Source organism: Notechis scutatus, chromosome 7 (assembly GCF_049901735.1).
Source record: "Notechis scutatus isolate UNSWTSFEM ecotype Mainland chromosome 7, rNotScu1.2, whole genome shotgun sequence".
In the NCBI taxonomy this organism is placed as follows: domain Eukaryota; kingdom Metazoa; phylum Chordata; class Lepidosauria; order Squamata; family Elapidae; genus Notechis; species Notechis scutatus.
The window spans coordinates 24,611,888-24,639,636 of NC_142015.1; the positions used below are offsets into that span (position 1 = coordinate 24,611,888).

Sequence of the window (27,749 nt, forward strand, 5' to 3'; positions counted from 1 at the left end):
TTTTTTTTTTTGGAAAATCAGTTTATTCAGCTTACATATCATAAATAATTTGTTTGGGGGAAAAAATAACACACCTTTCATTCACATTTACATTTATTTCATTTCCTGTGGTCATTATTTTTTTAAGAGCGCCCGAGGAACTCCAATCAAAAACACAAATCGCAACTGCACAGCTCACTCTCTCTCACACCCACACAATTCTAGGAAATAGACAGATAAATGTTATCTTTTAAAAGAGGATTCTTAAGGCGTGAAGGTCAGCAGTCCAAAATGCCCAGATTACAGAGGGAAGGAAGCTAAGTAACCATAACAGATCTACAGTGGATTCAGAATAAATCCCCTTTTTTAAAAACAAAAAGAAAAAAGAAAAGAAGCCACTGCAAGGCAGGCAGAAATCCAACAGGGAATGTTCTCTGCATCACTGCAAATATAGGGTGATAAGAACGGCCTGTTCTTGAATTCCTGCACGTCCAAAAGTGTGTGGGAACCTGTGACTGTTCTCTGGAAAGCAACAACTTTTTGTCACATTTTGTTGTCTTTCTTTGCACCACAATTACGGAATTAACCAACTCAACTGATGGGCTCTACAATACCCTAAGCCCAAGTCAGCAAAATCCCTCAATGTAAGGTCTGAACCCCAATATGAACTTCATGCTTGGTGGTGATCCCACAACACAATGACTCACAAAAGACTCGGGCCTAGTTTATTGCGTTGTAGAAACACACAATCCTGATGTCCTGGTTTGCCACCATTTTTATGCAATGATAGCACCAATGGAGGCATGGAGATGGTTGGGAGAGCAGGAAAAAAAACTGCACCAGGCCCTTAGCGTTGCCGCTACGATGGGTTTGGTGTGCATCTGTACCATGGCTCCTTCTATGGGTCCTCAAAGTCTTAACTGACAAAGAGCCAGGTGTGAACTGACTGTACACAACATCACACTTCTGCTTTACCACTTTGTATCTGGATATCTTGTCCATTTCTGTAACCCAAACATTCTGCTACTTTTTCTGCAATATTTGGGGCGTTAATATTTTGACATATTGTGGCTCCCTTTACTTTAATATTATATTCTCTCTCTCTCTCATACACACACACTGCATTGCTCTGTCCAATCACCATTTTGTGGGAGAAGGAGGTACAGAAACAGATTAGAGAGTAAAACAAGCATTTGACTTTCTAATCAGGAGAAAAGGAAGCTACTGGGACGTCCCAGCCAGGAAGGGCTTAGGGATCCCTCTTTAAATGGATCTGATTGTCTGCAATCTTCGGTCCCTGGAAGCGAGGTGGGTACAATCTCTTATTAAGGCAGAGCGATAAGGGGAAAGAAAAAAAAAGGAATTGGCACCCTTAAGAAGCCAGAGATCTCTACTCCCACCTCCTCCAGTGTTAAAGAGCCAATCGAGATCAAGAGCTGGGCTGGGTGATCCACCCAGAATGATTATGCAGCATATATATCAGAGGCATTTTGGCAAACTGCCGTCGTCAAAGTTGGCCAGGGATGGCATTATCCCTAGATATTGGTCACTGGGAGAACATGGTACAGCGGTAACTGACAATTGGTTGTAAGAGACCAGCCGTCCTACAGCCTTCTCAAATAATCTCTCATTCTTGCATAAAATGAAATATCAGCCCTTCCAGATTCCGACGTCCTCATGGCTTTAAGTTTCCTCTTTCTGGTGGCTCCAGGTATCAACCGCAGAACATTCTGGAAGCTCACGAGCTTTTTCCAGAAGATCTTCTATCCCTTCTGCTACCGACCTGGTGTCTAATCCTTTCTAGGAGATTGTCCAAGAAGGACATCTATCCTCTCTGTCTTCATTATGGAAAAAAAAAGAAGCAGGCACAAATCTCATGGTGGTCAAGAAGCTTCAAAAGTCAAGTTGAGATGGAGAACCGTCTTCATTTTGATGTTCCTCATCTTTCTTTCGATAACATCCCATTGATTGTGGTCTCTGCCTGTAAATCTGAAGGTGCCTCCTTCTATAGGCGAAGAGGAAGAGACTCCTTTCAAAACATTGTTAGGAGGCATCTCACGGGGGTTTTCCCTCCTTCCCTCCCTCTATGCCCTTCCCCTTCCTCCTTTCAGTCCCAGGTGGCCACCTTGGTAGTCCTGCCCAGAGCTCCAGGAAGGAAGGTCGAGGTGAAGTTCTCCCAGCCCCAAAAAACAAGATGGCTGCTCGTCTGTCCTGCTAAGTGTCTTCATCCCAAAGGCAGAGCTGCTTCTGGGGCACGTAGTAATCAAAACTGTAGGCCTTCTGGCAGCTGCGGATGCCACACTTGTAAGAGGTTGTCTTTCCAGCCGAATCTCGGCTCTTGCAATACTTCAGCATGCAGGGATACCACTCGATGTTCAAGGCGTAGCTGCAGATGCAAGGTTTCCAGCGATCTGCGCAGGCCCGGCAGTGTTGCAGATCAGGTAGGTCTGCAGACTGAGGCAGGACCTCAAACATGGAGCCGTCCACCCCTGCAGGAGAGATGGACAGAAGAGAGAGAGAGAAAAAAGGTCAATTCCCCTCGTTAAGTCCTTCCTCCTTTGACATCTTGTACCAGAAGTCCTCCGTTTCTCATTAATAACTCTGTCCTTGTCCTGCAAAGTTCCTTTGACGGACTTCTCTCACTACTAACTGTGGGCAAAATGTCTGAACTGCAGAATGACTCACTCCAAAATTAGGCTGTTCCATCCTCGAAATGGACCAGCCATAACGTTCTGGAGTGGTTCAGCCTCTAACAGATGCAAAATCTGTTTCTGCTAGCAAAACGTTCAGAACGGTCTTCCCAAAGGCGCCTTTTCAACTGGACTTTCTGCTTTTTCTTTGAAGACGTTTCACTTCTCCTCCAAGAAGCTTCTCCAGCTCTGACAGGATGGTGGGGAAGGGAAAGTCAGAGCTGAAGAAGCTTCTTGGATGAGAAGTGAAACGTCTTCAAAAAAAAAAAAAAAAAAAAACCCAAGAAAGTCCAAGTTGCCTCTTGAAAAAACAAAAGCATCTTTGGGACAACTATGATCTGGATGGCTGACAATCTCCATAGACACTTAGCTAGGTGGCCTCAATGGCTCTCTAAAAGGATGCAAATGACCAGCTGTCCACATGGAGTATAAATCCTTACTTTCCCCACCATCTAGCTAGAGCTGATGGGATAACCGTGACCTGAATGATGGAGAATTTCCATAGACATTAAATGAATGGTCTATTTTACAGTCAGCGAAAATATAGCAGACAATCAAATATTTTCCCCCTTTGAAGCAAATATTTGATGGTCAGCTGGCATTATCCCCACACGGGAGGCATTACGGGGTGGAGGGACCATAAACTCCGTCTCCTGATGATTGAAGTGCTTCCTTACCTTTCTCCATCCAGAACTTCACATCTTCTTCTCGACTGTAGATGGTCTCCTTGGCCTCTGAACAGATGTTGTAGATGTGAGAGCTAAGCTGGGCCCCTTTGCTGAAATTGACAGTCACGTCCATACTCAAGTGTTCGAGTGCACGGATCTCCTCCGCCTGCCGCACCGTCTGTGGGTTTTTCTGGCAGGGGGGAAAAACGGAGGAACATCAGCGCTTCCATGCCTGATATCGATTTTAAACCCAATGGCTGCTTTGAGTCATCCGTAGCTCTGATCTAGATAGATGTGGGGTCCTTGGTGCACTCTGAGGTTGACTGTTTTCTTGCAGATGTTTCATGACCCAACTAGGTAATGTCATCAGTGCTAGAGGGAGTGGGGGTTGTGGAATGGAGGAGGAGAAGGAAGGAAAAGGAAGAGGGTGAAGGAGGAGGAGGACGGTGGGGTCCTTGGTGCTCTCTGAGCTTGACTATTTTCTTGCAGATGTTTCGTTACCCAACTAGGTAACATCATCAATGTTAGAAGGGTGTGGTGTTTGTCTCTGCAGCGTTCCCTTCTAGCACGGATGATGTTACCTAGTTGGGTAATGAAATGTCTGCAAGGAAAGCATCAAGTTCAGAGAGCCACAAAGATCCCACTATCTCCTCCTCCTCCTCCTCCTCCTTTCCTCCTCCTCCTCCTCCTTTCCTCCTCCTCCTCCTCCTCAACCCCACTCTCTTCTAGCACTGATGATGTTACCTAGCTGGGTAATGAAACGTCTTCAGAAAAACAGCAAGCCCAGAGTTTCACCAAGGACCCCCACAGTCCAAATTTGAGCTACAAGTATTCTCTTCAATCAGATAATTAACTTTATTTTCTTCCTGTCACCAGATAACGAGAGATTGGGGATCTTATCTTGACTAGAGAATTTTGGACCCATTCATTCATTTCGCCATCCGTTTTGCAGGACTCACAAATAGAAAAACCAGGGGGAAAGAATGGCCAAACCATATAAAGATGAGTGGAGGTGGATGTCCATTTGAACAAAAGTGTGAGAGGGCTAAAATACTTTCAAATGACCCATAAGATACCCACTTCCTAGAGTGGTTCTGTTTACAGAGGCTCTTTCCATATTGCAGTGTTTCCTGCACCGACTGTAGAATGGGGCAACTTTGCAAGAAGACTTGTCATTCCAGGCAGCTTTGCACGGAATGAGAGAACCTCGCAAAGGATTTGTTCCCTTTGGAAGCAGAAGATGCATTTTAAATATTACAAGAATAGCAAAAGGAACATCCAACGTCAACGTAAATTTTTTTCTCAAAAGAAAGAGTGTCAGTCAAATGTTTCCCCTGGGATCCACCAGGGACGCCCTATTCTTACTCATTACTCATTACAAATATTAATAACCAGGCTGATTTGTCATAAAATAAAAGGGAAATGATGACACACAGTCAGGCCCTGAGACAGCTCGGCATGTCTTTGCTCCGGCGGAAACCTGACTAAGAAATCCAAAGAATAACAAGGAAGGCAGACTGTGGGTTGAAAAATTAATCTCACCCTGGTTGTAACAGATAACAGACAATCAGAGTTGGACCTTGTAGGTCATCTAGTCCAACCCCCTGCCCAAGCAGGAGACCCTATACCATTTCTGACAGATGGTAATCCAATCTCTTCTTGAAAGCCTCCAATGATGAAGCTCCCACAACTTCTGAAGGCAACTTCTGTTCCATCGGTTGATCGTTCTCACTGTCAAAAAAAATCTCCTTATTTCTAGGTTGAATTTTTCCTTGATCAATTTCCATCCATTATTCCTTGCATTCAAGTGCCTTGGAAAATAGCTTGACCCCCTTCTCTCTGGGGTAGCCTCTCAAATATTAGAAGGCCACTATCCTGTCTCCCCTGGTACTTCTCTTCCCTAGACTAACTAGGCCAAATTCCAGCAACCATTCATCGTATGTTTCAGCCTCCAGTCCTTTCATCATCTTGTTTGCTCTTTTCTGCACTTTTTCTAGAGCCTCAACCTCCTTTCTATAGTGTGGTGACCACAACTGTAAGGTTGTGACACTGATCAACCTTCTTCCGGCTTACCTGTCGTAGTTTGGCCATGGATTCGCTGGGAATGATTTCGTTGCGATGCAACCGGGTGACGAAGCAAAGAGCTTGGAATTGGCTCTGTCCCCTTTCCAGTTCCCCAAGGATCAGAGCTCGGAATATCTTCACCTCCTACGAGAAATAAAAGACGTTTCTTGATGAGTCTTTTGATTCAGCAGACAAGGGAAGCCGAAGCGCTTTGACTTGTCTCATGGTCTTCCCATCGTGGCGGTTGAGCTGGTGTGAAAATTTGGACCATTATGTGGCATGGAGGAATACCTGGTGGTGAACCTATCCCAGAAACCCATTTACCAATCTTGGCATCTAACGAGAGCCCTAAGAGGAAGCTTGGGAGCTGATTCTCCTTCCTTTTGGGCTTCCTGGCCAAGAGAAGTCTACCTGCAGCTGTTACAGGAAGCAGTTGATAGATGAACAGGACAAGTTACTCTGCTAAATGAAAGAGAGGAAGGGAGGGAAGGGAAAAAGGGTGATGGATAGGAGGAAGGAAGGAAAAAAAGAAAGAAGGAAAGAAGGAAGGGTGATGGATAGGATGAAGGAAGGAAGGGTGAATGATCAATAGGAGGAAGGGAGGGAGGGAGGGAGGAAGGAAGGGAGGCAAAAGGGTGATGGATAGGAGGAAGGAAGGAAAAGAAAGGAGGAAGGAAGGGTGATGGATAGGAGGAAGGAAGGAAGGGTGAATGATCAATAGGAGGGAGGGAGGGAAAGAGGTGATGGATAGGAGGAAGGAAGGAAGGAAGAAAGAAACAAAGGGTGAATGATCAATAGGAGGAAGAAAGGGATGGAGAGAGGGAAGGAAATGTGATGGATAGGAGGAAGAAAGGAAGGGTGAATGACCAATAGGAAGAAGGGAGGAAGGAAGGAAGGAAGGAAGGAAGGAAGGAAGGAAGGAAGGAAGGAGAGGAGGAGAGGGACTGTGATGGAAGAAAAGAAAAATAAATCTAAGTTTCTCTTCCCTGCACTTCCTCATTCAACCCTGAAAGACATGATCAAATACTATGCAAGTCACAAAATTATTATTTTTTAATTTAAAAAAAACAACCCCAAACATCCATTAAACCGAAGCAAAGTCTCTGGAACTGTCAGCCTGTTTCCCTCCCACTTCCCCACCCCCATTTCTTCCTCCAGCTCCTTAAACAGAAAACTGTCTCGGGTTTGCAAGACTGCAAGGGAGGAAAGAAATCTCAAAGGTGAACGAAGGACTCCCTGTGACGTAGAGGAGACCCCCACCGTGAGAAACCCTTGCGTTGTGCTGTGACAACTGTCCTTTTTCGGCTGTCGTCCCTCTCCAATTCTGCAGAATCCCAGGTGCTCGACTTGTAACAGGCCACTGAGTCAGAATCCGGGAACGTTGACTCAGCTCTTCCTGGAGATGAACCCTCCTCGCCTTCCAGACATTCGTGTCCCAGGGCTGAGTCACAGCCTCCGTTCCCATGAATCGCTCCTCCGAGGAGCCACACAAAAGAGGAAACATCTGGACACCTCGCAGTAGAGATCTGGCAGGCGGCACCGAAGAGGAGACGAGGGAGGCCGAGAGCTTCCAAGCACACACTCACACAAAGACCCACAAAACTCACTTGGCGAGCTAAGCTGAAAAAGGCAACGTGGATGAACCGCCACGTTCTACCACCAGTTCTCTCCCAGTCTCTCCATCTGGGACAAAACTCATCCTTTAAATTTTTTTATTTTATTTTAAAGCAAGCAATCCATCTTCCATTCAAACAGCGTGTTGCCTAGATACAAATATCTTGTGCAATAACAAATACAGTTCACACATATTCATTGTATTGGTATCGATTCTCTATTTTTACTTAATACTGATATACATAATACGTCTAATTATTAGAACAATCCCTATCTTAACGTATTTGATTCTATTGGCATGTTTTCTATATTTCACTAATCTTTTTTTAATTTCTCCCATATTTATTCTCGAGCCATCGATAAAAAGATTCCCATATCAAATAGCATTCAGTTTGTTCCTTCCCTTTAATTGCCGGCGTTAGCTTGTTCATTCCTGCACATTCTAATATTTTCCTGATCACATTCTCATCAGTTGGAATCTCTTCCCTTTTCCAGTTTTGTGCAAATACAAATCCTAACTGTAGTTAATACATCAATAATTAAATATACATTCTCTTTACTATCATTTTCAAGTAGGATCCCCAATAAAAAATATTTCAGGTTTTAAATCAATACGCTACGGTATCATCTTTTCCAACCATATGTGTACTTTTGTCCAATATTGTTTGGTTTCTGCACATGTCCACCACATAATATGATAATATGACCCAGGTATCTGGTGGCATTTTGTTCTGACCCAAACCTTGTTCCAAGTAAACAAACACTAAACAGAGATAAAAGCAAAACCTTTTAATGCTTCTCTGCGAATTCCGTTAATTCATGGTTAAAAGGCTATTAAAACTAATTGTCTCTGGTAAGAACGAGCCTTGCCAAGGTTGTGCAAGGCTGCCAAGAACACTAGATTAAGTTGCCAAGAATTATTCCAAACAAAAAGTTTTCAAACACAAACCAAGATAATCCGAACTTCCACAAGGCTTGAAATGCAAGAACTTCTTTGCTTCCTGCAAGGAATACCAGTCTCTCAGGCTGGCTTTTATCCCTTAAGGGAGGGGCCATTACCTTGCAGACTTACTCCCGAGTCTCCCGTGCCGCTGCAGCTGCTCTTTCCTACAAGCAGCCCTGTGTGTACGTGCACTTGGCACAGGCTCCTCGGGGTCCTCTTCATCACTGCTGCCAGCCTCCACAGTCTCTGAAGGCAGCAGTCCACTCCCTGATGGCCCTGGCCCCTCATCTGAGTCCTCGGTCTCCGAGACCTCAGCCGCTCGCACCTGCTGCCGGCGAACCACAACACATTTCCAACATTTAGCTAGTTTATCTTTAAACATCCTTGCCAACCTTGCCGGTGCAAAATGCCACCTGTAGAACATCTTACCGGGACAACTCATCCTTGTCACCTTTCTACAGGTAGCCCTCAACTTACTATAGTTCTCTTACTGACCATTCAAAGTTACAACAAAAGTGACTGATGACTATTTTTCACACCGACAGCCGTTGCAGCCTCCCTGCAGTTGCGGGATTTACATTTAGAGGCTCGACAACTGACTCGCACTTATAACTGTCCCAGTGCCCTGGGGCAACCTTCTGACAAGCAAAATCCAGAGGAGGAAGCCAGATTCACTAAACAACCCAGTGGTGGGATTCAAAAACGTTTACTACCGGTTCTGTGGGCATAGCTTGGTGGGCATGGCAGGGGAAGGATATTGCAAAATCCCCACTCCCTCCCCCGCCCCGCTAACCTGCTTTCCAGCTCTGTTCTCCTGGACAGGCAGGGGTGGGATACAACTGGTTCGGTCTGGTTCTATAGAACCGGTAGCTCCAAAGAGCAGCTGACACCCAATCGGTTCGCTGGGACGGAGGTTTTGGTCGTCTGCTGTTTGGCCCACCCGCCTGCCCGGGCTCTAGGCTGTCCTTTGGTGGCTGCATTTTCCTCCTCAGCTGCTTTTCGCGGCACAGCTGAAGTGCCACTCGTCAGCTGGAGAAGGTAAATGCTTGCCGGAGCCGGTAGCATGCATGTGTGTGCAGTGCATGTTGGACATGCATGCGCCGCTCCCCGAACCAGTTGTTATGCCGGTCAGATCTCAGTCCTGTGTGCAGGGCAACCAAAGAAGGCCTGCCGATCAGCTGGGACTCAGGAGGCCGAGAAGAGATGGGGTTGGCGGGGCCAGTCAGAGGTGGGATAGGCCGGTTTTCTGAACTACTCAAAATTTCCCCTACTTGTTCTCCAGAACCAGTCAGAACCAGCTGAATATCACCTCTGGAACAACCGTGTGACTAACGGCAGTGTCTCACCTTAACAATTGTGGCAAGGAAGGTTGCAACACGGCAAAACTCACATCAGCAATGCTCACTTAGCGACATAAATTTAGAGCTCAAATGTGACCGTACATCATACAGACTATCTGTACTTTCCTGCTAGAGCCTTTGGCTCCTGAAATCCCTCTGTAGGTGGAAGACTTCAGAGAGGAAATGTTGTGTTACACACACACACACACACACTGCTGTGGAAATTTGGAGCTTAGCCCTCCATTCAATTCTGGTATTTCCAGGAAGGGAGAGAAATCAGGGATGGTCCATCTGCTTTGCAAACGTTCTCCAGAGCTGTTCTCCAGGCCTGCACTGCAAGGGACGTCTGGATGCAATGAAACCAAGTTCAACCAACAGTGCTGCCTTTTTTCCACCCTGCCTTCCAAAGATATCTACAGCTAATCCTTGACTTACAACCATTTGGTTAGCAAACAATAAAGGAGAACATTTGTAGCACAGGGTTGAGATGAAGGGTTCTTGGTGGTCTCTGAGCTTGGTGTTTCAGGACCCAACTAGGTAACATCATCAGTGCTAGAAGGGAGTGGGGGGGGAGGAGGAAGAGGAGGAGGAGGACATCTGTGAGGTCCTTGGTGCTCTCTGAGCCTAGTGATTTTCTTGCAGACTTTTCATTACCCAACTAAGTAGTATCATCAGTGCTATAAGGGAGTAGAATTTACAAGGAGGAGGAGGAGGAGGAGATGACGACAGTGAAAATCCAGACTCCGACTAGCAAGTCGTGTCCTGCAAGAGATGGTAACACACTGACAAATAAATATACCACCCCTCTTTTTACACAGAGTTGTAATCCCGCAATCCTAATGCACGCTTCGGAATCAACCCTTGGCAGCTGTTTAGCTGGGATGGACTCAACCCCAAACCTGGAAACGAAATTCCGGCTTTTCCAACTGACCGTTTGTTCCTTTGCCTCAGAAAGAAATCATAGCAACCTAATTCCATCTGACCTGTGTCAGGAAGGATGAAGTGCAGTGAACGTACAATATAGGGGGAAAAAAATGGTTTCTCCTCACTCCCCCCACCCTCGCAGATTCCAGGCCGATAACTGATCAAATTGGGAATGCAATCAAATCAGAGTGGATCTCCCCACCCCACCCCCAGTGGATATTTCAGATGGACAACTTCAAGGGGTCCTTTATTAAGCCACACGCACATACATAATCAAAAAAGGCAGCTTTCTAAGCAAACAAGTATGAAAAAATTACACTTGCAGCAGAAACTAAAAAGGAATAAATGGAAGCCTTTGCTGGAATGTTAAAAAGCTAAATGGCTATTTTGCACTTATCGGAGGTCACCAGGAAACCCTACAGCTGCTAGTTAACTTGGAAAGTTGAAAAAAAAAAACTTGGAAGGAGAGAAATGTTTCTCAACCTTGGCAATTTTAAGCCGGATGGACTTAAAATTTGAAATTAAAAGTTGAATTTGAGTTGAAGTCCGTGCAGCTTAAAAGTTGTCACGGTGGAGAAACACTGGATCACGACTAGGAAAGAGGCACAGACCTACCACTGAAGTCAGAAATGGTGTAGGGTCAACTTGGGCAAGGGGTTGGACTAGATGACCTACAAGGTCCCTTCCAACTCTGTTAATCTGTTAACGTCACCAGTTGAGCTTCAGCTAGAGAGAACCTGCATTGGATGAATGTGTTCACTCAGACAGGCAATCGTCAACTTGCAACCGTTTGTTTAACGGCGGTTCTAGTTACGAAAGCATTGAACGTAACTTATGACATGGCCATCAGAGAACCTCCGTGGAACTATTTTTGGAGAAAAGTCGTGACAGATGATGGGCTAGAAGAGCAACCAGAAACACCAACCCATCTAGCAAGGTTGAAGGAAACAGAAGAAGGGGAGATAGAGGACAAAGGCAAATCATTGAGAGTCCTTGGAAGGATTCTGGATCACTTATGGGAGCTGAACCCATTGGCGTTGTCCATACAGCTGTCAAGGGTCCTGTCTGATCCAAGACCACCTCATTAATTCTCTAGAGAGGACAAGGCAGAGGTGGTATTCAGCAGGTTCTGACCAGTGATGAAGCTCCCACAACCTCTGAATCAGAGGTGGTAATTCAGCCGGTTCTGACCGGTTCTGGAGAACCAGTAGCGGAAATTTTGAGTAGTTCAGAGAACCAGCAAATACCACCTCTGACTGGCCCCGCCCCCATCTATGCTCCGCCTCCCAAGTCCCAGCTGATTGGCTGGATCTTCTTTGGTTGCCCTGCACAGGAGAACGGAGCTGGAAAGCAGGTTAGTGGGGTGAGGAGGGAATGGGGATTTTGCAGTATCCTTCCCCTGCCACGCCCACCAAGCCATGTCCACAGAACCGGCAGTAAAATATTTGAATCGTACCACCGACTTAAGCGGGGAAACACACCCCTAGTTTCTAATATTTCTTGGGTCTCTCTCATGTTCAAGATTTTTTTGAAGGTCCCATCCAAAGTGAGGTCCAGAGGGTGCAATGGAAATTGCTGATGCCTTCTAACCGAACTGGTGCAATTTTAATCCTTGTGAGAAGACCAAGAGCAGGGGGTGAAGAAGACAGCGTGCTTCTCCCACCCAATGCTAAGGTCCCTGAGGGTTGCTGAAACTTATTCTTGCCTTAAAAGGACAAGGACCCCATAAACCATCTCCCTTTTGGATCCCTCACATAAGGAGGGACATGATGCTCTCCTCTCCCCTCTCCATGGGACACTCCTCTCCTTTCCCACCCACTGTGACTTCTTTGCTTTCTCTGCTCTGCCAAAAGTGGGGGGCCTTGAGGCATGGCCAACCCAATTTTAAATATTTACAGATTTCTCTGCGTGTGGAGTGATTTATAGGCTGCAGGCATCTGGGCTGGACCTGGAGTAAACAGGAACTCTTTGCATGTGGGTGGCTGCTAGCATCTTGTGGAACATGTGTGTTTGTTTCTCTCTCTCTCCCTCTCTCTGTCTCCGTCTCTCTCTCTCTCTCTCTCTCTCTGTTGGAGAGGCCAAGAGCATCACAATAATCCACAGGGAAGGAAGTGTAGAAAGTTAGCACCCACTCCTCTCCTAGAAGAATGAAATATTTTGAGAAATATCTTAAGAAGGCGGAATACTATATTTCCCTGGATGAGAAATGGAGAAACATGCTCTTGGAAAGCAGCCCCCATCTTCCTTAATAGCCCCATAGCAGATGTCAGCATGAAAGAGATAAAGAGATGGATAGCTCTATTCATAAGCAAATGCCTTCACCCAAGATCCAACAAAGGTAGGATTAGTCCTCAGCCCCAATAGGAATTGCCCAACAAGCCCCTTCATTGCATCACTCCAAACTTCAACCAAACCTGGGAGCTCAGACAACCTATAGAGCCAGCTATAACCCCTATATGACACCGTGGGAGTCTGACAACAACCAATAGAATATATGATCTTGCACAGGAACAGGAAGCTCAAGTGCAAAGCTCAAGAGAAGGTATAAAAACCCCTCACTCTCAACTCCGTGTGGTTAGCTGCCCAGAGCCACAAACCCAGGTGGTTCTGCTTCATCATTAAACCATCTTTCCAATCAGCCTCCAGCCTCCATTTTGTCTCCAGTGCCTTTCTCCCGGCGTGGAACTGAACCAGATGGATATTTCTTCCAACAGAAGGATGAAAGAAGTAAAGGAAACTGAAGAAGAGAAAAAAAGAGAAGACCACGCAAAATGCAACTTTTATACCTGGGAACAGAAAGAAACACACGTTGCTTGGTGTGACAAACAGGAAAAACGTGGAGACATGGGTTTTATTTTAGATATAAACGTTATTGAGATGATCATGGTGTAAAATACAACTGACATTACTTTACAGGTTGAAATTCTGGGCTCAATTCTGGTCATAAGCCAAGCGTTGCCTGCTGGGGGTTGGCAGGGGTTCAGGAAAGCCCCTAGCTAAGATTCTGTGCAGTTCAAAGAACCCCCAAATCCCACTCCTGCATGGCCCCACCCATCACGCCCCTCCCCTCCCCAGAGTCCCTACGCAGCCAGGTTTGGATGCAGGTATGTGCAGGGTGCACACAGAGGCTCGGGTGTGTGTGTGTGTGTGAAAGGGAGGCTGGAAATGGGCCCATTTCTGGCTTCCAGAGAGCCTCCAGAGTCCGGGGAAGGCAAAACTACCCCCCTGTGCAGGAGGCCGACTAGGCCATGGCTACACCCAACCAGCAACCGCGTAGAGCAGTGGCCCCCAACCTTTTTTGAACCAGGGACCGGTTTCACGATTATTTATTCTTCCACGGACCGGTACCTGAGTAACGCGAGACTCTACCGCCATCGGGACGGCTCTCCGTTCGAAGCCGCCCCCCCCTTCAATGAAACTAAGGCACGAGCACCCAAACGCCGCTTTCCAACTGAAAACCTGGAAGCGCCGTCAAAACAAGATGGCGGCGCCCAAGCTTTGCGGCCCGGTAAAAAATGATCCACGGACCGGTATCGGTGCGGGGACTGGTGGTTGGGGACCCCTGACATAGAGAACCCTTTGCTAAAATTTTGGAAGCCCACCCCTGGTTGCCCGTACACATTTTTATGACACCTCTGTTGATTTTATTTTTTTTCCACAAAGGTTTGCAGACTTTCTGCCTTTCGGAGCAAGTTGGGAGTTTTAAGCAAATACAATCACGAGAAGGCCATGCTCTCTTCTTCTCCCCAACCCTTTAAAAATTAAATTTGCACAAAGACGGAGCATGCCTCACTGGGTTTTAAAGCCTTACTAACTTTACACACATACAGTAGACCCACCATTCCTGCTTGGAAAAATCTGTCAAAGGAAGTTTGATTTCTCACGAGTTTCCTTATTTTTACCATTCCATTTTAGTTTTTTCTATAGCTTCAACAGCGGATTAAACTAAGACAGTTGTCTAAAAAAAAAAAAAGAAAGAACAATCTTGGAAGTAGATCACATTGACCAACCCTTTCTGATGTCGTTTGATCTTTTTGTGGAAAAAATTCTGGCATGGTTTCTTAGGGCAATTCATGAGGTTGAATTGTGTGTTTGTGCGTGCGTGCGTGTGTGTGTTTCAACGTTTCCAAGCAAGAGTCTTTGCCCTAAAACTTTTTCCCGCAATCCCGGTGAGAAAAAGCAAATAAAGGAAGATTTGACACAACCGAATGTCTCGGCCAAGGAAAGGACACGGCGCCCAGGGATTTCCGTGAAAATTGTCCAGCAGACCAACAAGGCTCAGTGTGACATCCGCACCTCCACAGATGTTCCAGCTGATGGTGGCGATGGCTCGTTTTGTTCTCTGCTCTCTTCCTGCGGGGAGTTTTATTGGGAAATGTTGCTTTGATGACTAGTTCAGGGACACAAACTGTGTAGGCGGAGAAAGGAATCGGTGTCTAATGTTTCCAAACTTGGCCGTGGATTGGGTTGCCTGGAACACAAGGCTGTTTCTGGAATTCAGTTAAAGCGATCACCTGGCCCTCTACCTATGTTTTCCTGAAAATAAGACTGGGTCTTATTTTCTTTTGGGTCCCCAAATAAGCACCAGGAGTTATTTTCAGGGGGTGTCTTATTTTTCCCCCATGTATGGGTGGCCTACTTCTTCTGCTTGCTCGCTGCATGGCAGGAGGTCGTGCAGTGCGCCATTGCCACTACCACAAGGCAGGGGGATGGAGCTGCCCACATACCCCACGCCAGTTTACTTCAGGGCGCCCGCACCTAAGCCACACCAGCACAACTGCTCGGCCTCCTACTCCACTGTGGCTGTGAGCAAGCAGAAGAAGTGGGCCAGAGGCCACGTAGGCTCCTGGTGCACATGGTTGCTGGTGCTACAGCTACAAGGCAGCTGTCGAGGCATGGATGGCCTGGCTGTAGGGTCCTGCAGTAAACCAGTCCCTGGTGCATGGGGCTGTTCCTGGACCACCCTGTCTCACCTCGTGGCTGTGGCACAGCGAGCAACCAGACAGAATGGATTGGCAGGGCTTATTTTGGGAGTAGAGCTTATATTAAGCATAAAAGTAAAAAAAAAGCATGATAGGGTTTATTTTCAGGATAGGTCTTATTTTCAGGGTAGTAGTTTGCAAAGAGGAAAAAAAAACAAAAACCATTGACACTGCAGAACCAAACGACTCACAGATTCGCACCCAGTGGGAATCCAGGTTTGGCCACAGAGAGCAGCTTATGCAAGTCAGGAACTAGAACAAGGAGAAGATTGCACAAAAGAGTGTCTAATTTTTACCCTCTGGGTTTTTTCAACTTAATAGTGTGTGTGTGTGTGTGTGTGTGTGTGTGTATTTTGGTGCAGGAAGTTGGAAGTTTGAATATGCTTGCAAAGGGGTGTGTGGGTGTGTACAAGGTCGGAGAGAGACAGAATACAGTGTATTTAGCGTGGGCAGAATAGGACTCTAAACTCCATCCTAAGGGCTCCTTAGTATGCAGATTAAATTCCCTGCCGTATTATAGGTAGTCCTTGATTTAACAACCACAACTGCAACAAGAATTCCCACCGTTAAGCAAAGCAGCTCTTAAGGGTGCCGTGTCCAATTTTACAACCTTTTCTCTGTGGCTGTTAAGTGAATCCCTGCAGGTGTTAAATGAGTAATGAAGTCATTAAGCAAATCTAACTCCCCTCCTAAACCTAACCCTAACCCTAACCAGGAAAGACACAAATGACGATCGTATAACCCTGGGTTGTTGCAACCAATTGTAAACACATGCTAGTTGCCAAGCATCCAAATTGGGATCATGTGGGGGGGGGGAGGATGGTCGTAAGTATGAGGATTGGTCATAAATCACCTTTTTTCAGTGCTGCTGTCTCTTTGGTCACTAAATGAGTGGTTATAGATGGACAGCTATCTGTATAGGTCTTGTTTTGCATGAAAGCTGCCATATAATCCTAATTCCAATGAGCAAATTGTTTTCGGTTTCCTCCCTGGAACAGCTCACCTTCCAAAGGGATTTCCTCCCCATTTTTCCACCTCTTCAGAAAGATGGGCTTAATTAAAATGCAAGCCCTCTACAAAGCTGTTGCAGGATAAACAAAAGCTACATTTTTTTCCAAAGTGCAGAGGGCAAACAGGAAGTCCAGATTTTAATAGCCTCGTGATAAATTCGCTAATGTTTAACGTGGATGAGATATTCCAGCAGAGAGCTGGCCTGACGGCGTCCAGAAAACATTCCCTCCTAAGCGAATGCTTAGGAAAAGGCCAGGAATTTGGGAACATCAAAAATAGTCTTTGAAAGAACGCAGCTGGCTTGGTATTGTCAATTCTTGGGGTGTGTGTATGAGGGGTGTGCGGTTGTCCTGGGAGGGAGTGGGAGAGGGAGACAAGCTTGGCTGATATCAGAACAGGTAAGCAGAGAATGACCTGATTAATACTTACATGGAAAGATGGATATAGATGACAGATAGATAGATAGATTAGGTAGGTAGGTAGATGAGAGATAGATCGATGATAGCAAAAGCACTTACCGTATATGCCGGCGTATAAGACGACCCGGCGTATAAGACGACCCCCCAACATTTCCACTCAAAATATAGTTTGTTATATACTCGCCCCTCTTCCGCACGCCTTCCACTTTTGCACTTTTTTTTTTTTGAGGCACTTTTGTCCACCGTGGAAACGAATCCCGGGAAGGGAAAGGCAAAAAGGAAGAGCCGCGGCGGCACTTTGCAATGGCAGCAGCAGCCCCTGGTTTTGCCTTTCCTTCCCGAGGCAACGCGGACTGGAGCGCGCGGAGCCACGCCAGCGGTAACAACTCCTGACAGCCCCAGCCGGATACCTCAGCGGAGCTCGGGCGGTGCGAGCCTCGCTTCCTTGGGAGCTGGGAGAAGGCTGGCTGCTCCTTTCGGCTTCACGGGATTCGTTTCCACGGTGCGCAAAAGTGCCTCAGCCGCGGCAGCCGCAGTGCTTCCCAATTACTATTTGCCGGCGTATAAGACGACCCGGCATATAAGACGACCCCCAATTGGAGGCATGTTTTTCAGGGCAAAAAAGTCGTCTTATACGCCGGCAAATACGGTAGACTTCACAACGCTTTACAGCCCTCTCTAAGCGGTTTACAGAGTCAGCCTCTTTGCCCCCAACAATCTTGTCTCCTCATTTTACCCACCTCGGAAGGAAAGAAGGCTGAGTCAACCTTCAGCCAGTCAGGATCGAACTGCCAAAGTGCAGGCAGCCGGCAGTCAGCAGAAGTAGCCTGCAGTACTGCTATCTAACCACTGCGCCACCACAGCTCTAACTCTAACCCTCATTCTAACTCTGATGATAAATTATAGATAGATAATACATAAATAGATAGAAGGTAGATAGATGATAGATGGATGATAGATTGTAGATAGATAGATGATAGATAAGTTGATAGATAGATGATAGATTGTAGATAGATACATAGATAGATAATAGATAGATAGATAGATAGAAATAGATGATAGATTGTAGATAATAGATAGATGATAGATAGATAGATAGATAGATAGATGATAGATATAGTTGATAGATAGATAATAGATAATAGATAGACAATAGATAGATAATAGATAGATAATAGATAGATAATAAATAAATAGAAGGTAGATGATAGATTGTAGATAGATAATAGATAGATAATAGATAAATAGAAGGTAGATGATAGATGATAGATTGTAGATAATAGATAGATGATAGATAGATAGTTGATAGATAGACAATAGATAGATAATAGATAGATAATAGATAAATAGAAGATAGATGATAGATTGTAGATAGATAGATAATAGATAGATAATAGATACATAGAAGGTAGATGATAGATGATAGATTGTAGATAGATAGATAATAGATAGATAGTAGATAAATAGAAGGTAGATGATAGATAGATAGATAGATAGATAGATAGATAGATAGATAGATAGATAGTTGATAGATAGATAATAGATAGGTTTTCTTGGATTGGTACTCTTTCTGTGTTAAATCAAATCTAAAATAGAAATCTAAAATCTAAGATCTAAGATCCAAACCCAAATCCGTCAGATGGAGGTAGTCATTCTTCTCCTCTTTCTGGGCTGTTGCTGATTCCTTACAGGGACGTTTCCCTTTTAGCAGCCATCCAAAGTTTGAGCGGCGAAAAGCTGCTGTTCTATTGAGAGCCACCCAACTGGACCAAGAACAATCGCTCGTGTTCAACAAGTGCCAGCCACAGGTCTCCGGGAAACACACCCAATCTGCTTCTGTGATCTCTTTCCAAGCGTGAGATTCTCGGGGGCGGACAAATCCACCCCACTTGCAGTTTCTCTCCTCAAGCAACTTCTCGCTCCACCATGGAAGCCAACCCTGAACAACCACCCTGGTTATGGATGTGGGTGCCCAGTGGGCAGTGGTGCATTTCAAAAATTGTTACCTCCAATTTGGTGGGCGTTGCTTGGTGGGCATGCTTTGCGTGCACACACACACACACTTTGTGCACACATACCCAACGCACACTTTGCCCAGGCACAGAGGCATTTTTGACTTGCCTCCTGCAATCCTACACTCTCCCTGTTGCTTCAGCAGCTGCCGTGTGGCAATTGCCGTGCCGCGCAAAGCAGCTACGCTTCAAAAGCAGGACATAAAGGTTAGTATGGGAGCCTGAGCAGGTGGCCCAACAGCAGAGCATTGGAGAGAATCGGTTCAATCTCCGCTGCTCATTGGCGCTACCGGCTCGGAAGAACCGGCCGAAACCGGTAGAATGCCACCACTGCCAGTGGGCCTAAGAAATTGGGGACGGGCGGTTGTCAAGCACTTGAATTTTGACCATGAGGATGCCAAATGGTTGTAAGTTAAGAGGACCGGCCATAAGTCACTTTCTTCACTGCTGATCAAATTGCTAAATGATTGACTGGTAGTTGAAAGTTTTTCTAATGGCTAAACACAATATTTGAGCATCCTGTCAATTCACACCCTAGACTAAGCCCTGGCTTGTTTTAATCCTGACTTGTTGAAAGGAGCGTTTCCTTTCTGCAACCACATCCTGGTGTTCAAAGCACTTTACGCTCACCACTCTTGTCTAACGGTATCTTCAAGCATTCTGATGTCAACCACTGGTATTTCCAGCTGACGTGGTGGTTAAAAGCCCATGCCAGTCAAACCATTTGGAGAAAGGGCAGTTGGGTTTCCCTCTAACACACCTCATCCCCCTTCTTACAGGATAGTTTTTTTAGGGGGTCCTTTCAAGGGACCTTGGATAATATACAGAATAACAGAGTTGGAAGGGACCTTGTAGGTCATCTAGTCCAACCCTCCACCCAAGCAGGAGACCTTACACTATTTCTGACAGATGGCAGTCCAATCTCTTCTTGAAAGCCTCCAGGGATGAAGCTCCCATAACTTCTGAAGGCAACTTCTGTTCCATTGATTGATTGCTCTGTCAGAAAGTTTCTCCTTATTTCCAGGTTGAATCTCTCCTTGTTCACTTTCCATCCATTATTCCTTCTCTGGCCTTCGGGTGCTTTAGAAAATTACTTGACCCCTTCCTCCTCTCTGGGGCAGCCCCTCAAATACTGGAAGACTGCCATCCTGTTTCCCCTGGTCCTTCTCTTTCCTAGACTAGCCAGGCCCAGTTCCTGCAACTGTTCATTGTATGTTTCAGCCTCCAGTCCCCTCATCATCCTGGTTGCTCTTCTCTGCACTCTTTCTAGAGTCTCAACATCCTTTTTTATAGTGTGGTGATCAAAACTAGATGCAGTACTCTAGATGTGGCCTTACTAAGGCTTTATATTTGCAGCATGTGTAGAACCGTCCAAACTGTTGCGCGATGCACAAAGATTCATCCCAGCAGGGGCCTTAGGCTAAAAAAAATGCAAGAAAGTGTGACCCCACGCTTTGGAATTTTAACTACCACTCAAGAGACAGTTTCTGCATTTCCTGGCACTTCAGCTGGGGCGTATTAAGGGGGAGAGGGTCTCTGCTCCAGATGAATGGAGAATTGCCAGCCAACGCAATGTAAACACAGACCCCAAATCTCAGGATGCTTTTAGACATTCTTTGCTTCGACTCAGACCCAGCCCCCAGCCACCCCACCCCCATAAAAAGGGTAAAGTTCTACCTAACATCAGCTGGCCTTCCTCATTTCGTGGAGTTGGAAAATGTATTATTTATTTATTAGATTTTAATTCTGCCTTTATTATTTTATAAGTAACTCAAGGCAGTGAGCATACATAATTCTCTTTCCTTCTCCTATTTCCCCCACAACAATAACCCTGCGAGGTTGGATAGGCTGAGCTGCCTTTTATGCCTAATGCAGGACTAGAACTCACTGTCTCTTGTTGATTGGCCCAAAGTCACTCAGTTGGCTTTCATACCTAAAACAAGACTAGAACTCACTATATCCTGGCGATTGGCCCAAAGTCTCCCAGTTGGTTTTCATATTTAAGACAAGACTAGAACTCACAGTCTCCTGGTGGGTGGCCCAAAGTCACTCAACTGGCTTTCATGTCTAAAACAAGACTAGACTTCATTATATCCTGGTGATTGGCCCAAAGTCACCCAGTTGGCTTTCATGCCTAAGACAAGAGTAGAACTCACAAACTCCAAGTGATTGGCCCAAAGTCACCTAGCCGCCTTTCATGCTTAAGGCAGAACTAGAACTCACTGTCCCCCAGCAATTGGTCCAAAGTCACCTAGCTGGTATTCATGCCTAAAGCAGAACTAGAACTCACAAACTCCAGGAGTTTTGACCCAAAGTCACCTAGCTGGCTTTCATGCCTAAAGGCAAGGCTAGGAGTCACCTTTCCAGGTGACACCCTTTATTTACCTCTCTTTTCAAGGAGGGGTACCTGTTTGTCTGTGTGTTTGTATGCACAATGCTAATTGAGGGACTGGTTACCCCTGCCTGGATTGCTGGCTGGGAACCACAGGCATTGTAGTCTCAACACATCTGCCTAGCACAAGGTCAGGGAATTCAGCTCAACTCAGTCCTGACCAGCCGGAATCTGCTTTGTGTGTTTTTACCTGGAAGTTGGATGTAGAATTTTTCCAAAAGCAAAGAGTTTGTTCTTTTCCATTAAAACCCAGTCCATCTACTACAGCTTTCCATGACTTAAGTAGGAATTAACTGCTCACAGTTGGAGGAAGGGCTCCGTGTGCTTGCAGTGAACAAATAAACAGGGCTTTAGGGAGAGAGATAAGGATGGCCAACTGATTGCTGCATTTTCCAACCGTCTCTCTGTGTTTCAAAGAGCAGTTTTAACTGGGAAAATGCTCTACTATCTGCATGGCTCTCTTGAAAAGGGCCTTTTAAAAAATATTCTTATCACCTCTTCCAGGAAAGGAAGGAGGAGAAGAAAAACGATAATATTGAAGTAATTAATGATTCATTATGGGGCAGCTCATTGCAATCATGGTTAAGAGCACTCAGTCCTTAACATGGTTTAACAATGTTAGAGTGTTTTTTTATGCACCAAATGTCTTCTCCACATTCTCATCACCTTGCAGGACCTCTGTAGGTATCTCCCAGCCCTGAGTTGCTTTCCCTGATGGTTCCTAGGATTCATCAGGCCCAAAATCAAAGACGTTTTGAAGCTGGCGCATCAACGCTGTGGAATTTAAGACAGTTGTGTGTGCGTCGTAGGGGCGGGATCAGGAATGGAAATATGAAACATCTGGAAAAACTAGGCCTTCCCCAGTTCTTCCCAAAGGCGCCCTTCCCTTTCTGGTCTCTCTGCTGAAAATCAAGGTTTGGGGTGTTTGCTCCTGCTTGAATAAAGGCCTTATAGAAGTCTTTTATTTTTGTAGAACACTTTTATTTAACAGAACTCCTTTAACCTTAAACTATCTGCTATCGTTCTCACCCCGTTCCTAAGAGGAGCATGCATAAATGCACCATCGTGCCTACCGTTCCTGTCCACATTTATTCGTATCTATTTCCTGTATTCGTACTCATGATTATTCTTATACCTATTATCTTGTAAGCGATTGACAAACCAAATAAATAAAATCAAATAAATAAATAAAGTTCTGGAGAACCGTTGGGGTCACCAGATCTTCAGAGGATCCATCCTATCTCTGATTCGGCCATGCTCTCTAGGGCAGTTGGGAAGAAGATCACTTCTAACCAGCCTGTCCCAAGAATGTTGTCTTGTAGATAGCTTGGACTTCAAATCCCAGAATTCCCAGCTTGGATGGACATGCTGGAGATGGAATGAATGGAAATCCAACACAAGGTGCAGCTTATACCCTTTAATAACACGGCCAGGAAGGAGGCTGGTTTGTCTGCACCGTAGACTAACAAGGTTCTCCTCTTACAATGACCAATTCATGCTAGACTTTATATTTTTTTGATTTAGTCTTTATCCTAATTGGCTCAGCAGCAACAGGGACTAGCTGCTTTGGGGCTAATTTCACCATCACTTGGTACCTGTCCTCTTATAAATTAATTTCTGGGTGTGGTGGAGGGACAGGGGATGAGCTGTCACCTAAATTCTCCTTCAGTGTTCACAGTGCATCGAAAGAGGTGTAAATGGAATATGAATTTTTCAAGATTGCCTCATCAAGAATTGGGTCCTTCCTTCCTTTCTTTCCTCCCTCCTTCTTTCCCTCCCTCCCATTTTTTTGTTCCTTCCATTTTCCTTCCTTCCTTCTCATGTTTCCTTCCTATCTTCATTTTTCCTTCCCTTTCATTTTTCCTTCCTTTCTTTCTTTTCATTTTTCCTTCCTTCCTTCCTTCCTTCCTTCCTTCCTTCCTTCCTTCCTTCCTTCTATTTTTCCTTCCATTTTTCCTTCCTTCCATTTTTCTTTCTATTCTTCCTTCCTTCCTTCCTTCCTTCCTTCCTTCCTTCCTTCCTTCCTTCCTTCCCTCCCTCCCTCCCTCCCTCCCTCCCTCCCTCCTTTAGAAGTTGCTTTGCAGGTAAACATGTTGAGCTGACATCCAAAACGACCCCACTTCTGTAAAGGAAGGGAAAATGTGGGTGAGGGGAGGGGTAGAGGCCATCGCTGGACATCAAAGTTTGCCCTGACACAAATTCTTCCTGAATAGTAATTTCTCCAGATTTTGCTACTTAGTAAAATCTTACCAAGGTCCTCCTCCCACCTCCTCCTCCTCCTCCCACAAGGACCTTTGTACTTGGCTCTAAAAGACAGAAGTCACCTCTTGGTTAAGTCCAAAAACGAAACCCCAAATGTCATATCTGAGCTCACTTTCACCTTCATGGGTGTGTCCTCAAGCTCTTTGTCCTTAGACGCAATCAACTCCTGACCAGAGGTTAAGGCCATAAAAAAGTAAAGGGAACAACTCAGCACTAAAGAGTTACTACAGAACGTTTTCATGCGAGACCAAAGGATAAGAAAAAGAGGGAAAAAAGCCAAACCATGTGATTCCTTATGAAGAATTCAACTTGAAGAAACAGAAACAGATTAACAGAGTTGGAAGGGAACTTGTAGGTCATCTAGTCCAAACCCTCCCCCCACAAGCAGGAGGCTCTACACTGTTTCTGACAGATGGCAGTCCAGTCTCTTCTTGAAAGCTTCCAGTGACGAAGCTCCCACAACTTCTGAAGGCAACTTCTGTTCCATGGATTGATTGCTCTCATTGTCAGAAAATTCCTCCTTATTTCCAGGTTGAATCTCTCCTTCTTCAGTTTCTACCCATTATTCCTTCTCTGGCCTTCGGGTGCTTTAGAAAATTGCTTGACCCGCTCCTCCTCTCTGTGGCAGCCCCTCAAATATTGCTAGACCACTATCATGTCTCCCCTGGTCCTTCTCTTCATTAGACTAGCCAGGCCCAGTTCCTGCAACTGTTCATTGTATGTTTCAGCCTCCAGTCCCCTCATCAACCTGGTTGCTCTTCTCTGCACTCTTTCTAGAGTCTCAACATCCTTTTTTATAGTGTGTCAGTTGCCAAGCATCTGAATTTTGACTACATGGACATGGGGAGGCTTCAATGGCCATAAGTGTGGAGAACGGCCCCAAGTCACTTTTATCAGTGCTGTTCTAACTCCAAACAGCCACTAAATGAACTGTTGTAACTTGAAGACTACATATACAAGTATATTCAACCATGTCTATCTTAGCAAGACCACACCTAGAGTCCTGCATCCAGTTTTGGTCGCCACACTATGAAAAAAGATGCTGAGGCTCTAGAAAAAGTGCAGAGAACAGCAACCAGGTTGATGAGGGGACTGGAGGCTAAAACATACGATGAACAGTTGCAGGAACCGGGCCTGGCTAGTCTAGGGAAGAGAAGGACCAGGGGAGACAGGAGAGCAGCCTTCCAATATTTGAGGGGCTGCCCCAGAGAGGAGGAGGGGGTCAAGCTATTTTCTAAAGCACCTGTAGACCAGACAAGGAATAATAATGGATGGAAACTGAACAAGGAGAGATTCAACTTGGAAATAAGGAGAAATTTTCTGACAGGGAGAACAATCAACCAATGGAACAGAAGTTGTGGGAGCTTCATCACTTGAGACTTTCAAGAAGAGACTGGACTGCCATCTGTCAGAAATGGTGGAGGGTCTCCTGCTTGGAGTGGGGTGGGTTTGGACTAGATGATCTACAAGGCCCTTTCCAACTCTGTTAATCTGTCTGTCTGTCTCAGAACAGCCAAGGTCTTCAAGACATCCACCAAGGGCAGGATGCCTCTACATATTGGTGGGACCTCATTCAGAAGGCTGGCCCCGTAACTGACAAGGGAGGCTTCTGGGATCTTGACAGATGACCCCATTGAGCTGAAGGAACATGCAGAAGAAGCATGCAAATTTGGGGCAGGGCTGAATAAGCCTATTGCCCAAGCGTGTTTTTATGGTTTTCACGATTCCCAGAGTCCAGCCCAGCTATCTTGGCTTCTGGTTGCGGTTACTGCAACATGTGACTCAAGTTAATTAGGCAGATATACCTCTAGGCGACTCCCAAGTCCTAAACTGTCTGATGTCCCAACTTTTAAGCAGAACACAGATATGGGAGAATGTTTTAAAATAGTTTTTTTTGGGGTGGGTGGGGGGGAGGGGGGCTGAGAAACAAAATGAAACTTTTGAAGTCTGGGAGCCCTGCGTGTGAAGCCGACTGCAAGGGGAGGAAAAATGGCTGTGATCTGAACAGATCTGAAAGTTGAAGATGGAATTTTGGAAGAACCCTGGAGGCTGGGAAGGAGGAGGAGGAGGAGGAGGGGGGAGGGGAGGAGGAGGAAGAGGACACTGTGGGAATCTCCCTGTCAGTTCCTTGGGACTTCTCAACTGGGATGGTGTGGAAGAAGAAACAACAAAAGCATGAAAACAGGGGAAAGATAAAAAACAACAACGGCTCAACCTGGAAAGATAGACAATTGCAAACTTCCACCAGCTCTTTGATGCCAAAAACATGTGAAGAACATCAGAGTAACTTTGCTTTTCTGAAGGAAAGTCCCACCCCTCCTAGTTCTCCCCCCCTCTACTTCCCCCCCCCCCTTCCTCTTTCAGGTCTGGAAGTTCCCATTTGTGCAAAGATCTGTTTTGGACCCCAGCCTTTCGGTTCCTCTTTCCCAGCCACCGCTTCTCCACCAACTGCATCGCGGGGTTCACATCAACCAGCACGGGTTGCATTCCCACAACAACCGGGGACTGTCGTTCCTGGGGCGAAGTCGAGAGATTCTCCCCACTCCCTGAAGCCCAAAGGGAAGAAACCACGTTTTAGTCCTGGGTGCTTTGCAGCCAAGCTAGTCTCTTTCGGCCCGAGCCTACCCTGCAGGGTTGTTCGGAGCATCGCATGCTGGAGGGGAAAATGATCCCGCCTGGATCCCTTTTGCTGGATGAAAGTGGAGCTGATCAAAGCCGCTTTTTCCTTGTTGTTGTTGTTAGTCGCGAAGTCATGTCCGACACATTACAACCCCATGGACAACGTTCCTCCAGGCCTTCCTGTCTTCTACCATCCTCCAGAGTCCATTTAAGCTCATGCCGACTGCTTCAGGGACTCCATCCAGCCGCCTCCTTCTCTGCCGTCCCTTTCTTCTTCTATTGCCCTCCATCGTTCCCAGCATTAGGCTCTTCTTCTCCAGGGAGTCCTTCCTTCCTTCTCATGAGGTGGCCAAAGTCTTTGAGTTTCACCTTCAGGATCTGGCCTTCTAAAGAGCAGTCAGGGTTGATCTCCTCTGGGACTGACCAGTTGGATCTCCTTACCATCCAAGGGACTCGCAGGAATCTTCTCCAGCGCCAGAGTTCAAAGGCCTCCATTCTTTGGCGCTCAGCCTTCTTTATGGTCCAACTTTCACAGCCATATATTGCAACTGGGAAAAATCACAGCCCTGACTCTACACACTTTCGTTGGCAGGGTGAGGTCTCTGCTTTTTAGTAGGCTGTCTAAATTGGCCATAGCTTTCCTCCCCAGGAGCAAGCATCCTTTAACTTCTTAGCTGCGGTCCCCATCTGCCGTGACCTTGGGGAGCTTTTTCCTTACCGGAGAAGCCTCGCAACGGGGAGAGGCTCAGTGGGAGGGGAGTAGGTAGCCCCCTCCCTTCCAGCTGGCTCCCCGTTTCTTGAAAGGACCCCTCCGGTTCCTCCCTTTCCCAGGGCATCTGGGACCCCACCAGCCTCCCCTCCCCAGGGGCATCTGGGACTCCTCCAGCCTCCCCTTCCCAGCCCCGGACGGCGCCCCCCCCGCACCTGCTTGAAGTCGGCGGCCAGAGTAACGAGGGTCCCGTCGCTCTTGCGAAGCTCCAGGCTGACGCTGTCGGCGCCACTGTCCGCCTGCAGGCTCTCCTCCGTCACCTGCCCGTCGGGGAGCCGAACTCGCACCCGCAGCTCCGAGGGCGCCCCGGCCGCCCCGCTCAGCCCCAACAACAGCAGCCAGCAGAGGAGCAGCGGGGCGGGGAGCCGGCCGTCCCCGCCGGCCCGAGAGAGCATCCCCGGCCGGAGCTCAAGACGGCCGGGGATGGCCAGAGACGGGACTCCGGCGCCGCCGCTGCTGCTGCTGCGTGGGAGAAAAAGAAACTTTTCCCGAAGTTGCTGGGCTGCCGGCGGGGCTGGGCTGGGCGGGAGGGCGGACCGCTCTGGGGACCCGCCCGGGCTGCGGAGGAGACCCGCCTCCTTCGGCTCGCAGCTGCGGGGCTCCCCTGGTCCCCTCTCGGGACGCCCCTGGCCGCGGTCTCTCTCCCCCCCTCTCTCCCCGCTTCGCCCCCGTCACTTCCTTCGTTTGGCCCGGCGGAGCGCAGCCTTAAAGCGGCAGGCGACGAGCCTCGGCTGGGTTCGGGGAAGAAGGGGCTTGCAAAGATCTCCCCCACCTCCCCAGAGCTGGAAAATACCCGCCCTCGCCGCCGGGGAGGAGGGAGAGGAGGGGGAGAGCGGAGTTGGGAAGGGGAGGGGGAGGCCAGCTTCCCACGTGGCACTCAGCCTGCGTGTGGAGCTCGGGTGGGCTTGGCAGGGTGGGCTTGGCAGGGTGCGCCCCGAGATTGGCTTTTGCTCGGCGTCCTGGTTTTGTTTCCCAGCCCCGCGAGGCTGGAAAGGATGGAAGGTCGTGGGAACTGCAGAAAACTTGGAAACGGGCGGAGCGTGGATGACCCCCCGCCCCTC

General features: G+C 46.9%; 1 protein-coding gene across 2 annotated transcripts; it reads right to left on the reverse strand.

Annotated features, from left to right (window-relative positions):
* Positions 1–27,320, reverse strand: OAF (out at first homolog). 2 transcript variants are annotated; one of them, XM_026681906.2, is made up of 4 exons: positions 26,844–27,320; positions 5,411–5,545; positions 3,347–3,527; positions 1–2,468 (listed from the first exon to the last, which is right to left on the reverse strand). In XM_026681906.2, exons 1-4 carry the CDS (start codon positions 27,081–27,083, stop codon positions 2,194–2,196), a joined length of 831 nt encoding a protein of 276 aa, XP_026537691.1. In that variant the 5' UTR covers positions 27,084–27,320; the 3' UTR covers positions 1–2,193. The 2 variants fall into 2 exon arrangements, with proteins under 2 accessions (XP_026537691.1, XP_087826283.1); XM_087970157.1 differs by lacking the exon at positions 5,411–5,545 and having other exon boundaries at positions 26,844–27,164.
* Between the last annotated feature and the right edge of the window lie 429 nt (positions 27,321–27,749).

Coding starts and splice junctions, on each gene's coding strand:
- OAF (XM_026681906.2), bottom strand. CDS start 27,083: ATGCTCTCTCGGGCCGGCGGGGACGGCCGGCTCCCCGCCCCGCTGCTC. Junction 5,546..26,843: donor TGGCCGCCGACTTCAAGCAG/GTGCGGGGGGGG, acceptor TATTTCTCGTAG/GAGGTGAAGATATTCCGAGC. Junction 2,469..3,346: donor GAAGTTCTGGATGGAGAAAG/GTAAGGAAGCAC, acceptor TCTCTCCTGCAG/GGGTGGACGGCTCCATGTTT.